We start from the raw sequence: 15,344 nt of genomic DNA on the forward strand, positions 1-15,344 counted from the left end.
TAGGGTCACTTTGTTGTTATATGGCAAGTTCTTCTGAAGTCTTTCCCAGTACCGTCCATTAAGTACTATCCACTTACTCATCAGTACACAAATCAGGAAGATGGAAATCCACTGTACCATCATTATCCAAGACAGTGTCCTGAACATTGGGATGTTCTATTTTGGTTGACATTTCCATACGAGAAGCATGGCCACCAGAGTCAATATCAGTAGTCTCTTGAAATGGATCACCGACGTCAGTGTCAATTTCAGTGGAACTGAGGGTACTACACCATCATTAACACTTCGAAGATTTGTATGAAGAGATGGCAGTGGTGAACCACGTGGCATAGGACGTTTTGTGCATCGTTGTTTCCGTAGCCATGCGACAACATTCTCCTCTTCTGTATCTGCATCAAATTTCAAAGCTGGGTCGAGCATTGGTTGAACCAAACAGATATTGTTTAATTCTGTCACAGGTGTATGAAACATGTCACTCAAGTTCTCTCCAGATGGTAAAATTATTGGAGGGACTGGTTCCTTAATGGAGGGGAAGTGGGGATCTTCCTCATCAGGGCTAGCCTCTAACGTCGGTATCCCAGGAGCAGGGTGACAGCGAGACAGAGCATCGGGGACGACCATCCTTCCAGCTGGTTTGTATTGGATTTCAAAATCATATTGCTGTAGTAATGCTAGCCAAGGCTCATAAATAGCACCCTTTAAGTGATTAACAGAGATCGGGTGAAGAGCCTGGTGATCACATTCGACTTTAAAATGGGTGCCATGAATATAAGAAGCACATTCTGTGACTGCTGTCACTACACCAAGAAGTTCAAGCTTAGTTGGTCTATAGAACTGTTGATATTTGTTCAGCTCCTTTCATCCGAACCGAAATGGTATATTTTGGAATTGTGCATCATAAAGTTGATAAAGCATAAAGCGAATACTTTTGCTAGAAGTGTCCACAACGATACGGAAAGGCATATCAAAGCATGGAAATGTGAGGGCCTAAGAATTAATCAACAAGTTCTTCAAATATTCAAATGCCTCATAATGTTCACTTGTCCTTTGAAAGTTCACATTTTTCTTCAAAAGCGCATAGATAGGTGCTGCAATAGAACTATAGTTAGGAATGAACTTCTTTAACCAGTTCAACAAATCCATAGCACGTTTGACTTCCTTCGTTGTAGTAGGATGACGGTAGTTGTGAATACACTCAATTCTATCCTCTGGACGGCGAATTCCCGCGTTCGATATCTCATGACCTAAGAATACGCATTTTTTCACAGCAAATTTACACTTGTTTGGGCCGAGCCTTAGCCCAGCGGAACGAAAACCTAGATATCACGTAGATGTTGGTCAAATGTAGATGATAAAATAAGAACATCATCAAGGTACATGTAGCACAAAACTGATTTAAAAAATCAGCCCTGGTAAAACTTTGTCCATCAAAAGCTGAAAACTATTAGGGGCAGTCTTCGAACCCAGGGGTAAAATTAAGAACTTATAGGTACCAAAACAAGTATTGGAGGCAGTGTACTTGGATGGTTTCTCTGATATGCCCATTTGAAAAACCCTGAGCTCATATCTATAGATGTTATGAAGGAAGGCTTGTTTTGACTAAACGACTCTGGAAGCTCTTGTAAATCTGGTATGTTGTACTTAAAATCTTCAGTTTGAGAATTCAAATATCTGAAATCACAACAAAAGCTATAGCTACGCAAATGACCCTCTCTAGACCTTTTTTCTTTCCGCACCTGGGTAATGTCTATTAGCAACAAGAACAATAGGGCTAGAAATAGGTAAACTTTCACTCTCAGATACAGCCATTATCACACCTTGTTTTAACAACTCTTGTAATTGAGTACGCAGTACTTCTGTTTTATCAGGTGGAAGCCTGTATGGCCTCTGTTGTTTACCAACAAAGTCTTTCTTAAGGTGAATTTCATGTTCAACTAAAGTGGTATACCCTAAGGATGGATTAATTGACAAAGAAGATCCTATATGAACATTTTCACAAAAAATTTCAGAGTCTGCAGGACTTTCATGCCTTTGTTCTGACTGACTACTTCTGAGTGTGTTACACTGAGTGGCACAATCTGGTTTACTAGTACATTCTGCATCATTACATACCTCTGTTACATTGGCACATTAACACAGCTTTCAGTACTTCTAGTACTTTGTCATGAGGTAACACTGCTAGTAGAGCCGAGCTGCATAGGAAAATCAGATGTATCAGTGCAGGCTGTACTTATTTGAACATGGTTACACATATTTTGCGCTTTTGGTATTGGTAGGACTTCACATGAACCATCAAACATCGCAAAATCAGCCAAAACTGTACCCTTGTATACATGGATAGGACCATTAGTAGGGTTACATAATTTGATAGGTATTAATAGGTGAGGTAGGTACAGTTGTGACAGACTTAGCGACCAGTAAACCTTCATTTAATAACCTTCGATGAATTGTATTCCAGTAAACACATATTTGGGTACTTTACTCTCAATATTTAATCTCTGCATTTGGAGGCAAGGTGAAGGAGGACAAACATTTGACCTTGACCTTCCCTGTCATACCTTTCACCTTATATACACATGTCTTAAAATCTAGTACCAAACCTTTAGACATCATGTAATCAGCAATAAATGGGTGAGAGGTATGTTCTAATAAACGAACAATCTTAAGATTGTCTACCTGTTGGTGTGTAACCTTTCACCTTGGCTGTACCAATGACTTTGACATATTTATCATCATACTGCTACTAAAATAGCTAGACTTCTCTGAACATTGGAAATCACTCTTACATTTTTCTGGTAACAAGTCAAAAAATTCAATACCCATTACAGAAATACTAGACCCTGAATCTAATAAAGCAGGAACCTTAATAGATTTAAAATCAGTGGGGTAATACATAAATTTAGTGTTCGTGGTACACTTCCAAATTGTGTAGGAAAGTCACTGAGACTCTCATCTGTCTCTGTATCTGTATCACTTCCCGACACAATACAGTTTTTCTCTCCATGGTAAAGGGGATGGACTTCGTGAACGTTTTTCCGTATGCAACGATACAATGTTAGTCCGAGATCGCGATGCGTGATTTACCATTTGCCTGACTTGATTTTTGGTGTGTGGTCCTGACATAAAACTGTAAAGTATGTGGCAAACTGTCAATGAATTTCAGTTAAATTTCTTCAAAAAAGCTTCTTTTAAAAGCTTGCCTTGATGAAGAAGTGTGGAGTAGAAGTCCTCCAATGTTTGTTCGGGTTGAAGGGACATTTTACTGAAAGTCTCTGTCTCTAGCCTTGGGCTTTCCGCACTCATATCAACAAATCTCTGTTTGAATTTCATGAGAAGGCTTGACCATGGATGTTGTTGTGTTCTAGGGAGGTTTTCAAACCAACTTTTAGCAGACCCCCCATTAGAAGGCTGAAGGCTGAAACACGTTTATCATCATCGATCTCAAGTAAGTCACAGTATGCCAGGTATTCATCTAAAAACCTGCCAGAATCGTCCGAAACACCATGAAATTTGGAGCACTGCAGAATTTCTGACGGTGTTAATATATTAGACCTCACGGGTCGAAAAACCACGTGGTATGTCCATTTCGTCTGTGCCATCATTTTGTAATAAATAATCTTCTGAAAAATTTCATCATAATTGTTTTGAAGATTGTCAGATGGTGATGCCATTCTGTCTAAATTCAATGTAGATCCTAACACAAAATTGGCAAAAATAAATGTCAACCTCGAAAATGTTTGTGGTCAGCCATAGATCTCACGACCACGTGGTCCATACAAATCGCATATAACGAAATTAGAAATTCAATTCAAAGTCATAGCCAATCTATTTGTATTTACCATCTCGATGTTGCATGTAGCGGGCAACGGCTGAAGGGAATTAGTGTTCAGTTTTACTCGCTTAGCTGAGAGGATCACAAAACACATTGCCGCCAGCTTAATCTATCTTTTTATTCCCTGTCTCAACTAACTTACAAAAACAAGACTTCCGGTTCATCCAAATTCCGGATTACATAATATAACACGGAAGGGAGATAACTTGTACGACCTTATTACATAATCATCCGTCTATAGCCATAGCATAACCATATAGAACAGGGCAGAGGGGCGGGGCCAAAAGGGGCAAATAGGCTAAAACTTCAAAAATCTTTTTCTGAAATTTTGGAAATAGTAGAATCAAATACTCTTCATAGATGGAGAGGTCTGAAGGTGTTTTATGAAAATTGTGAATTATATGACCCTGGGGTCTCACATTTCCCCAGGGGAGGGGGTCAAGTTTACTATAGTTTATATAGGGAAAACACATTTATGAGCATTTTTGGCTCAATTTTCATAGAAAATGAGTCAAACTTGGTTATAATTATTAACCTGAGATAGCATTTTAATATCATATCCATATTGGTCCTGGCCGACCCCTTTGGGCAGAGGGGCGGGGCCAAAAGGGGTCAAAAAGGCTAAAACTTCAAAAATCTTCTTCTGATATTATGGAAATAGTAGAATCAAATACTCTTTATAGATGGAAAGGTCTTAAGGTGTTTTATGAAAATTGTGAATTATATGACCCTGGGGCCCACGTTTCCCCTTTTGGAGGGGGTCAAGAGTATTTTAGTTTACATATGAAAAACACATTTATGAACACTATTTGCTCGAAATGACAATTTTCATAGGAAATGAGTCAAACTTCATTAGAATTATTAGCCTTAAGATATTGTATTTTAACATGCATATCAGTCCTCGCTGACCCCCTGGGGGACCAGAGGGGTGGCGCCAAACATGGTCAAAATGACTTTAAATTTCAAAAAATCACAAGTTCACAGGTTTGATGGAAGCAAATTACTCATTATAAATTAAAAAGTTAAATTCATAAAATCACTGAGTGACTTCAAGGGCCAGTATATTAGTGCTTACATGTCTTTGTTTTATTCTAAACGAATTCAGGTGACCGTTAAGGCCCATGGGCCTCTTGTACTAGTAAGTGAGAAAAAGCTCTGACCTCTGAGCACTTGCCAAACACCCGACTGACTTGGCAACCTGGCCATTGATGATCGATCCAGTCTAATCCAGACACTTTGAACAATTTCTTGCTTTCAGTTGCTTTTACCATGTATGTCCAACTGATGTGTTCTGAGCACACTTAAAATAGCATCGGCGTCAAACACTTCTAACTACTTAACATGTGCATGCTTTTATGTGGAGAAGAAGAATTGAAAAAAAGGTACATTGAAAATAAAATTACTTTCCATGCATTTAAATTCAGCATACAGGTATCTGTCAAAAACTGAATAACTACATACTATAAAAAAAGACACCATAACAAATGACTATAGTATCTAATACATCCCAATTGTCCAGTCCATTTTATGAAAAGTATACTGACTTCTTTTTCTTTTTTTTCAGAATCCATTGCCTGTCAAGTCAAAAATAAAGTATTGTTTGTTGGGTATTGAACGACCAACTCAAAGAAAATCTTACAGTCCCAAAATAAATATCTGAATATAATCTACATGTATCTATCTTCTTTTTATATATATAAATTTCTCAATTCAAAATTAAGCTCGTTGATAAAACTTTTGAACTCAGAGCCTATTTGTTCAAATAGTGGATAATAGACCTTTTTCTATTACTTTTTCTGTCAATTTCTGTCAAATAATTATAAATTCTACCTGACTCCTCATTGCTTTTGAAAGAATTAAATTCACATGAGTTAGTTGTTCCTCTCCTACTTGTCTTCAGCATGAAACACTTGTTAGCTGTATTTTTTTGAAACATTAATTAACTTATTGTCGGACGATTAAGGCTCTCTTCGTGCTTACATGAAAGAAAATTCATGGTACATGTATACTGCAAGCCTCTCGTCATGCTTACATGGAATAAACTTCATAGTACAGTGGAACTTGGTTGATACGAACTCTGATAATTCGATAACCCGATACGAAGTACTTTGCTGGTTCTGGCCAAATTTCCTCTTTATCTTTGTATAAAAAACTCGGAAAATCCATATTAGGAAGAACTTAGATAATACAAAGTAAATTTTTGTCCGAATGACAAAAATCATACATAAAATGTTCATATAGCTACCATGCATCGTCTGAGTTGTCATGCACAGAATGACTTTCTGTATCACTTCCTATGAACACAATTGACAGTGTCTCACGCAAGTTATGTCTGTTATTTATATGGGCATGAAAAATTTGTTGTGACTGCAGTTGATATGAATCAATATTTTGGATATAGTTCGGTTTCATTATTATAATTTTCAAACTACCATCTACTATTTTGACATCTTTCTTGCTCACATCGTATTACGACACAGAACTAGTATATCTCTATATACCAAGTAAAGATATCGTCCGTAGACTTGAGAACTCGATCGCTTAATTTGAACACTCGGATAACTCAAAGATTTATCTCGGTCCCTTCAAGTTCGTATAAACGAGTTCCATTGTATGCTGATTATACTATACTTACACAAAATGCAAAGTCACATGCAGTACCTGCTAAGCAGACTGATTGACAGCTTTCAATGTCGATTAGGGGCCAAGAATGATGATATAATCATTGGCTAAAAACCTACAAAATATTCTACTAGCCTTATATGACTATATCGATCCTTAATATTATGTGGATTTATTGTTGTTTGTATAATTTGAAAGAAAAAAATATATACTTTGAAAGGCAATCCTTTTTAAGACTGTCTCTTTAAAGACAGTCTACTTAAATTCAGTATGTTGTTTGTATAATTTGAAAAACAGTGTCTATAAATTCAGTAGTTTGTATCATTTGAAAAACAGTGTCTATAAATTGAGTAGTTTTCCACAATTTGAAAGAGTCTCTTTAAATTCAGTAGTTTGTATAATTTGAAAGAGTCTCTTTAAATTCAATAGTGTGTATAATTTGAAAGAGTCTCTTTAAATTCAGTAGTTTGTATAATTTGAAAGAGTCTCTTTAAATTCAGTAGTTTGTATAATTTGACAGACAGTCTCTTTAAATTCAGCAGTTTATACAATTTGAAAGGCAGTGTCTTTTAATCCAGTATTTGGTATAAATTGAAAGACAGCTAGTCTCCTTCAATTCAGTAGTTTGTATAATTTACAAGACATGCTTTTTAAGTTTAGTAGTTTGTTAAGAATTGAATGTTCATTGTATCCATAATGAAGTAATCATTCGTTATGGTCATGGATGAAGTTTGTATAATTTGAAAAACAACAGTCTCTTCAAATTCCGTAGCAGGTCATTTATAGTTTGAAAGACAAAGTATATATGTTTTAATACTTAATTAACATAATCTATGAACAATTAAATTTTTTTATTAGGAGTTTGGCCATCATCGATACTCCAGTAGTTCCGATCACTTACTATATCTACACCCCTGGACTATCTCATAGTAATATAAGAGACAACAGAACAGAACAGAACAGATAATTTAGTCCTTTGATGTACATCAAAAGAGCCGTATAACGTACACTGTGTTGGACTGTGTGACTTTGACGTTGGGCGTTGGGCGTCGCTCTCTGACTGTAGTCTTCAAAGGAAATCTTTGCTGGCTTGACTGATTGGTCAAGTATTTTCCACTGAACTGCCTCCAATTTTACTATGAGAATAGTCCAGATCAAATGTGATAGGAACCCCTGGAGTATCGAGGATGGAGTTTGGCAGACTTTTCTATCTATTGTAGTTTGTTCATCTGGGACTTGGGGTGCGGACTGTGGACAGAGTTGTGCTGTTGGCTGTATTGGAGGGACTTGTAACCACATCACTGGACACTGTAGTTCTGGTTGTGTATTTGGGTACATTGGTCAATCTTGTGACCAGAGTAAGTATATAAATTGTAATTTGCACTTTGTTGATTCAGACTACTCATATCTAAATATATTTTTTAACATTCATTCACAGTTTAATGCCCTTTGCAAAAATATTTTCTGAACATGATAGCGTAGTGAAACTTTTTATCCCGCTTAATATCATCAAAACCTTGATCAAGTTTTACATTATTTAATAAACAAGTTTATATTGCCCTTTGCAATGATATTGGTATCAGACCTTCTGAAGTTCTGAACAGGATCATTTGAGATTAATGAGACTTTGTATGCAGCTTAACATCGATGAAATCTTGGACCTGCAGTTTGAAAATCAGACTTTTTCGTTATAAACTTACATAGTTATCGCCCTTTCAATGATATTGCTACTGGTGTAATTATTCATCGAGTTTAACAAAACTTTGTTTTCAGCCTTACATTGCTAATTAAGATTATGTATGACTTAATTAAAATCTGGAATTACAGTCTTTGACCCAATAAATGCTCATGTCCTTATAAGCGCCCCTCGGCCTTTTTAGAGGCCTCAATTTCAATTGCCTGGGTATAAATAAAGACCAAAAGTACACAACACTGTATAGGTTTGTAATAATTTCATCTTATTAAACAGCTTTTCATTTTTAGCTCACCTGGTGCCAAAGACCAAGGTGAGCTTATGCGATACCCCTGCGTCCGGCATCCGTTGTCCGTCCTCCGTCCGTGCATCAACAATCGACTTCTTTTCCATACCACTGGTCGGAATTTAACAAATTGACTGGAGCATTTTTAAGGGGTACTGATTGGAAATTGTACAAATGATCAGGCTGAACCCTTGGGGGCCTGAAGGGCGTGGACAAAAAGTGGTCAATTGGACTATTTCCATATAAACGACTTCTCTGAAATTAAGCATGGGATAGCACTCTTAAGGCAATGGTCAAGCATTCTTATAGGGTAGGGATTCAAAATTGTACGAATGATGGGGCTGATATTTTAAATGCCCTGGGCGCTTATTGGGTTGAATACTTTATATTTGACTATAGATTAAAATTTTGGTGGGCTATAATTCAAATCGGCTCCCATCCATGTTTCATCCATTCTTCCATCCTGCTATCTGCATGTTTAATTGAATACCACCGTATCTCAGAAAGGGATCTGTCTCAAATTTCATATGTAAAATATCCCCTTGGGTTTTTTGGTGCAAATTATAATTTAAGATGTAGTGGACAACAAGATTGGTCAATATAATTGAGGCTGCCAGCTTGGATTGTGGTAATTGAAGTTTGTTTAATTACCAATCTTCTTCAATTAGAAAATTCTGAAGGAATCTGTCTATAATGTTTTTCATATAAAGCCTCTATATAGAATCCTTATATGCATGCCTATACATTATTTCTTTATCTTTTATAATATATAAACATATTTTTGATTAACTGTAGTAGCATAATATTATATATGTTTAGCTTACCGCTGCAGGTTCTTCAATGGTGTTACCATAATGATGATGAATGACAGTGGATATTAAGTCAAACTCAATGCCCAAATTATTTGGTTAATTTAATAGATTCTTATTAAAATATGTTTTCAGTTCATAAATTGAATATTTACATTTCCGTTTTCTCTTTGCTATATAACCTTACCAACTGCGAAAACGCTCACACTTGTGTAAACGCAGTGGTTGCCGTACAGGAATACACACACTGGAACACTGACTTCCGCAAGTAGTGTGAATGCGCATCCGGTTAGGCCTATTGTTTCTGTATGAAACATCTTCAATAGATTGCATGTATGAATGTTATGAAAATTTTAAATTATATAACAGCAAAAAAAATATATTGCGTACAGTGTAAATGGGATGAAAAAAGATAAAGTCAATGTGGAACTATATTTTGTGTACTATCTGAATTTGACAACATTTCCCGCCAAATTGAAGCCAGCTGTTCCGGGATTCCATCACTTGACCGGCTGTTCCAACGATCGTATAACATTTGGAAAAATAGAGTTTTATTTTATATGAACACTTAATTTGAATGAAATGGTCGATCGAAATGTAAATATAAGGAATATATACTTATTAGAGTGACTATATTGAGTTTCATACCTGTTGATCAACTGATTCATTAACACATAAAAAACTTTTTCCTTCAGAAAATGAAGTTTTTATAGAAATGACTACACTGGACGTTAGTCGTGAACGTAGCACTACAATGGTCGTCCTGGTACAGAACTATGATTACACACAGTCAAAAGTTTACATTCAATTTGGGACAAATCAGCCTTGTCTGTTAGAAGATCATTTGAGTTATATAACCCAGTCTATGGATATTGAAAACTTTTATGGAATTATCTGTAACACGACAGGATACTCACATTATATAAGAGTCAACCATATGTTTTTCAATGAAACAACACTCATAATCGCCACTCTGGATAATCTGGGAGTTATCAGCACGTATAATGTTACCGTCAATGCTATTCAGCATCCACTTATTGAGGATTGTTACCGAAACGCAACCATTCCCAACACCAGCACTGATGTCCTAACACCTGTCCAAATAGAGCGTAGCTTAATACCTCAATTTATCATCGATTGGAATCTAGACATGGACTGTTTGACCTCTTACGGCACTTTTGCATATGAAGTAAGTATAGTCATGAAAAACTCATTACCTTCGCCCTTGCTCTCTGAACAATATATCAAATGAAAATAGTTTCGAGTTAAATATAATCTCAATCTGAAGTCCAGTAAATTTACTGTACTGCTCTATACACAGATTTTGAGTGATACACACGATAGTAAATCTAGATCAGGAAAGCAAAAGTTGTTTAAACCTTTTTTTTCTCTAGGAAAAAAGAAATGTTTCAATATATATAACACACTTGGTGCCTGACAAAGTCACTTTTTTGTCCTTTGAAAATTACTAAAAATATGAATAGGGCATAGGGGAAAATTTGCAATGCTTTTAATTGCTAAAAGTTAAAGGTAGGTTTCGCCCAATGAAATATAAAGACTACGAAATTGAAATTTATCCTATACATAGATATAATCTTAAGATCATTTTCAATGCATACAGCAAACAATATGGGTGGTCAGTTGCCTAGCTTGACCAGGAAAATACTCCTCTAAAAATAGAGCGAAGTCAAGCTTTACATAGAACATGACGTATTTTTTTCCAAAACGAGGCCGCAGCAACAAACGGAAGCGTGCAACAAAATGTCAGATAGAAGTGACAGTCTTGCCACGGCATGTTTAGTTAAAAACAACAACAACAAATCGAAGTGCGAGGGACTGTTTATACATATCATATAATCTAAAACACTTCATGTTACTTACATACGCTCGCTAACTTTGTACACCAAATATAAATGTAGTAAGTCTGCGGCTGTTTGTGCGCTGGCATATGTGTTGAAATTTAACTCACCACGTGCAATGCCGTTACACGAGTCCCAACAGATTCCGGCAAGTTCCGCTTGAGATGTGGCTTCTGTTTCTTCTATTGCTACATGCCATCTCTGAATTTAAATCCCTATAGATATCCTAGGGTGCTACCGAATCCATTATAATTTCCTCCACTTTGTTGCCGATTCAGATATATTTTTTTCATCTCACACACTTTCGTTCAGCCATTTTGTTTACTTTTAGTGCGTGACAATGCGCATGCGCCAAACTTCGACAACGCAATCCATCGCAGCTTCATTTGCATATTATTTTGTCTGACGGACACCGTAATAAATCAAGGATTTCCTTCAATTTTGTATTCAAGACACATTTGTTCAATTTCAAACACATAAAGAAATTAAATTGAGATATTTTATTATGTTTTTACATCTTTTCTTCTGCTTATCGCATTTCACAAAAAAATATTTATTTGGTTGGGCGAAACCTACCTTTAACGAAGAAAATAATAAGAGAGCATGAAATTTTCATACTCCTCTACATATTCCTCCCTATTTCTTAAAGCTATAACCAGACCATTTTTTTTTTCATTTGTAACACTTGGAATGACAAATGTTTTGACACTTAAATTCGAATGTTCTACTGATTAAGCTTATTTTAAATCTGGTGACCGATGATAGACCCAGTCCAATTCTGCTAGCTCCCTCCTTTTTCAAAGTTTTCGCCACAGAACACACAACAGCCATTTTCTTACGCGATAGTATCAGGGGCCTGTATGTTTTCAATAAGAAATAATTTGCATTGTCTTTTCCTTGAAATATGTACCTTAAAGAAATCATATATAGCTCTTATTAGTTCTTGTAAAATTAAAACCTATGTATAGTAAATTCTTCTTGATTCGTGGGGATGAAAATTACTCCACATGTAACTTAGGTAATTTTTGTCTTTATAGCTAGTCAATCATGACTGGGCCGTAAGATATCATCACAAAGAATACTGTTGGGACGAAGGGAACACTAGAGTCATCGAAACATGGACCCCTGGTTTTGATATTCCTCCAAACTTCTTGCCAGTTGGATTTTATATCATCAATTGTAGAATTAATGGTTTTGTAAGAATCAATGGGATCCAAACAGCATACTCCAGAAATCTTGATGTGAGTTAATATATATAAAGGATGTGATGTGTTTGTACTTTGTGTATATAATAGAGGCTAATACTCAAATGGAGAGAATTGGTTGAGTATCATACCCAGTATATAGAGGCTGCTATTCAGATTGGGAGGGGAATTGGTTGAGCATCATACCCAGTAGAGGCTGCTATTCAGAATTGGTTGAGTTTCATACCCAGTATATAGAGGCTGCTATTCAGAATTGGTTGAGTATCTTATACCCAGTATATAGGGGCTGCTATTCAGATGGGGAGGGGCATTGGTTGAGTATCATACCCAGTATTAGAGACTACTATTCAGAATTGGTTGAGTATCATACCCAGTATATAGAGGCTGCTATTCAGAATTGATTGAGTTTATAATACCCAGTATATAGTGTATACTACTATTCAGATGGGGAGGGGCATTGGTTGAGTATCATACGCAGTATATAGAGACTACTATTGAGAATTGCTTGAGTATCTTACACCCAGTATATAGAAACTTCTATACAGATGGGGAGGGGCATTGTTTGAGTATCATACCCAGTATATAGAGACTTCTATTCAGAATTGCTTGAGTATCTTTCACCCAATGTATAGAAACTGCTATACAGATGGGGAGGGGCATTGGTTGAGTATCATACCCAGTATATAGAGAGAGACTACTATTCAGAATTGCTTGAGTATCTTACACCCAGTATATGGAGACTACTATTCAGATGGGGAGGGGCATTGTTTGAGTATCATACCCCCCAGTATATAAAGGCTAATCTTCAGATGATGAGGGGTATTAATTGAGTATCATACCCAGTATATGGAGACTACTATTCAGAATTGATTGAGTATCTTATACCCAGTATATGGAGACTACTATTCAAAATTGGTTGAGTATCTTATACCCAGTATAAGGAGACTACTATTCAAAATTGGTTGAGTATCTTATACCCAGTATATGGAGACTACTACTAATCAGATGGGGAGGGGCATTGGTTGAGTATCATACCCAGTATATAGAGACTACTATTCAGAATTGGTTGAGTATCATACCCAGTATATAGAGGCTGCTATTCAGAATTGGTTGAGTATCTTATACCCAGTATATAGAGTCTACTACTATTCAGATGATGAGGGACATTAGTTGAGTATCATACCCAGTATAATAATGCAATGATATGCTAGTAAATGATATCCACAGTATCAGACACCTTTGTTTTTCAGGATAATTAACCTTCTTCATTTTTTGTCCCGTCTCCAAGCAAGTGCATAAGCTTTTCACATTTTGAACTTCTCAAGTTCCACTGATGAGATAATTACTGGATTTTCTCGAAACTTCGCAACATGGTTAAATGTCTCAGGGCCTTTTTTAGCCAAGTTTGATTGGCACTTTCATTGGACCCTATTTGGCGGAGCTATTGGCCTTTGATTAATGAAAGTGGGGCGTATTAATTCCACGAATTAGCTTGTTTTATATCATTTTTATGTTAATTAGACAGAAATTTATATCAAAACACCAATTATTGTTCAATTTATATGATGAGCATCATTTATATTGTGTTGGCGGTGAAGCCACTTTAATCAATGCATTTCATTATGATAACTTTGATGATAATCATCATGTCCCATATTCAATATGATAACTTTGATGACAATTACCATGTCCCATATTCAATATGATAACTTTGATGACAATTATCATGTCCCACATTCAATATGATAACTTTGATGACAATTATCATGTCCCATATTCAATATGATAACTTTGATGACAATTATCATCCCATATTCAATACGATAATTTTGATGACAATTATCATGTCCCATATTCAATATGATATCTTTGATGACAATTATCGTCCCATATTCAATATGATAACTTTGATGACAATTATTATGTCCCATATTCAGTATGATAACTTTGATGACAATTATCATGTCCCATATTCACTATGATAACTTTAATGACAATTATCATGTCCCATATTCAATATTTCAGGGTTACATTGAGATAACCCCAAATAGATTAGTAACCTCTTTGGGCTCTGTATCCAGCTCAAATCAACTATATAGTGAAGTATTGGTGTTGGACGCTACTAGCACAACCGATCCTGATGGAACATTGACATTATCTGATTTCCAGTAAGTAAATACGGTAAACCAACTTTCTTTTGCATGCAATTTATATCCCCTGCTTTCTCCGAAATGGGGGATATTAATTAGAGTTCGTCCGTCTGTCTGTCCTTCTGTCTGTAACATTTTGTTTCCCTCCAATAACTGTAGCAAATATAAACCGATTTTCTTAACTTGGTGACAAGGTAAAATGCCTTAATGGCTCGACCAAGTTTGATCGTGACTGTCGATGGACCTTATTTATCTGAGTTATGGCCCTTTGAATTACTAAAAACGTCATTTTCTGCCATTTCCGTGCAATAAGTGTAACAAATGTAAACCAATTTTCTTCAAACTTAGTAACAAGGTTGAATGTCTTAAGAATTTGGCCTAGTTCAATTTCGACTTTCAACAAATCTTATTTAACGGAGTTATGGCCCTTTGCTTAAATAAAAAAAGTCAGTTTCTGCCACTTCCATACAATAACTGTGATGAATTTTAACAGATTTTCTTCACACTTGGTAACAAGGTTGAATGCCTTAAGAGCCTGGCCAGGTTCGATCAACTCTTTCAGCGGATGTTATTTATCTGAGTTATGGCCCTTTAATTTATTACAAATGTCATTTTTCTACAGTTTCTGTGTAATAACTAACAAATGTTAAAACGAATATTGTTAAAACTTGGTAACAAAGTTAGCTGCCTTATTAAGGGCTCGGCCAAGTTCGATCGTCACTTGCGACGGACCTTATTTAGCAAAATTATGGCCCTTTGGTAATAAAAAGTCATTTTCTGCCATGCAGACCCATACTAATGGCCCCTAGTACTATTTTCTCCTTTTGTTTTAGCCAAATTGATTGCTGATTACTTGAATATGCTATGAAAATAGATTTCATATATGTT

General features: G+C 35.9%; 1 protein-coding gene across 5 annotated transcripts in view; it reads left to right on the forward strand.

The window, feature by feature from the left end:
* Positions 1-15,344, forward strand: part of LOC138335318 (polycystin-1-like protein 2) — a 72,347-nt gene that overhangs the window by 22,213 nt on the left and 34,790 nt on the right. For all 5 annotated transcript variants that reach the window (XM_069284346.1, XM_069284348.1, XM_069284347.1 and 2 more), the window contains 4 exons: positions 7,675-7,812; positions 9,938-10,431; positions 12,139-12,342; positions 14,332-14,474. In XM_069284346.1, the coding sequence (XP_069140447.1) occupies positions 7,675-7,812; positions 9,938-10,431; positions 12,139-12,342; positions 14,332-14,474 (979 nt within the window). The remainder of the gene's footprint in view (positions 1-7,674; positions 7,813-9,937; positions 10,432-12,138; positions 12,343-14,331; positions 14,475-15,344) is intronic.

Source organism: Argopecten irradians, chromosome 11 (genome assembly GCF_041381155.1).
Source record: "Argopecten irradians isolate NY chromosome 11, Ai_NY, whole genome shotgun sequence".
NCBI lineage: Eukaryota > Metazoa > Mollusca > Bivalvia > Pectinida > Pectinidae > Argopecten > Argopecten irradians.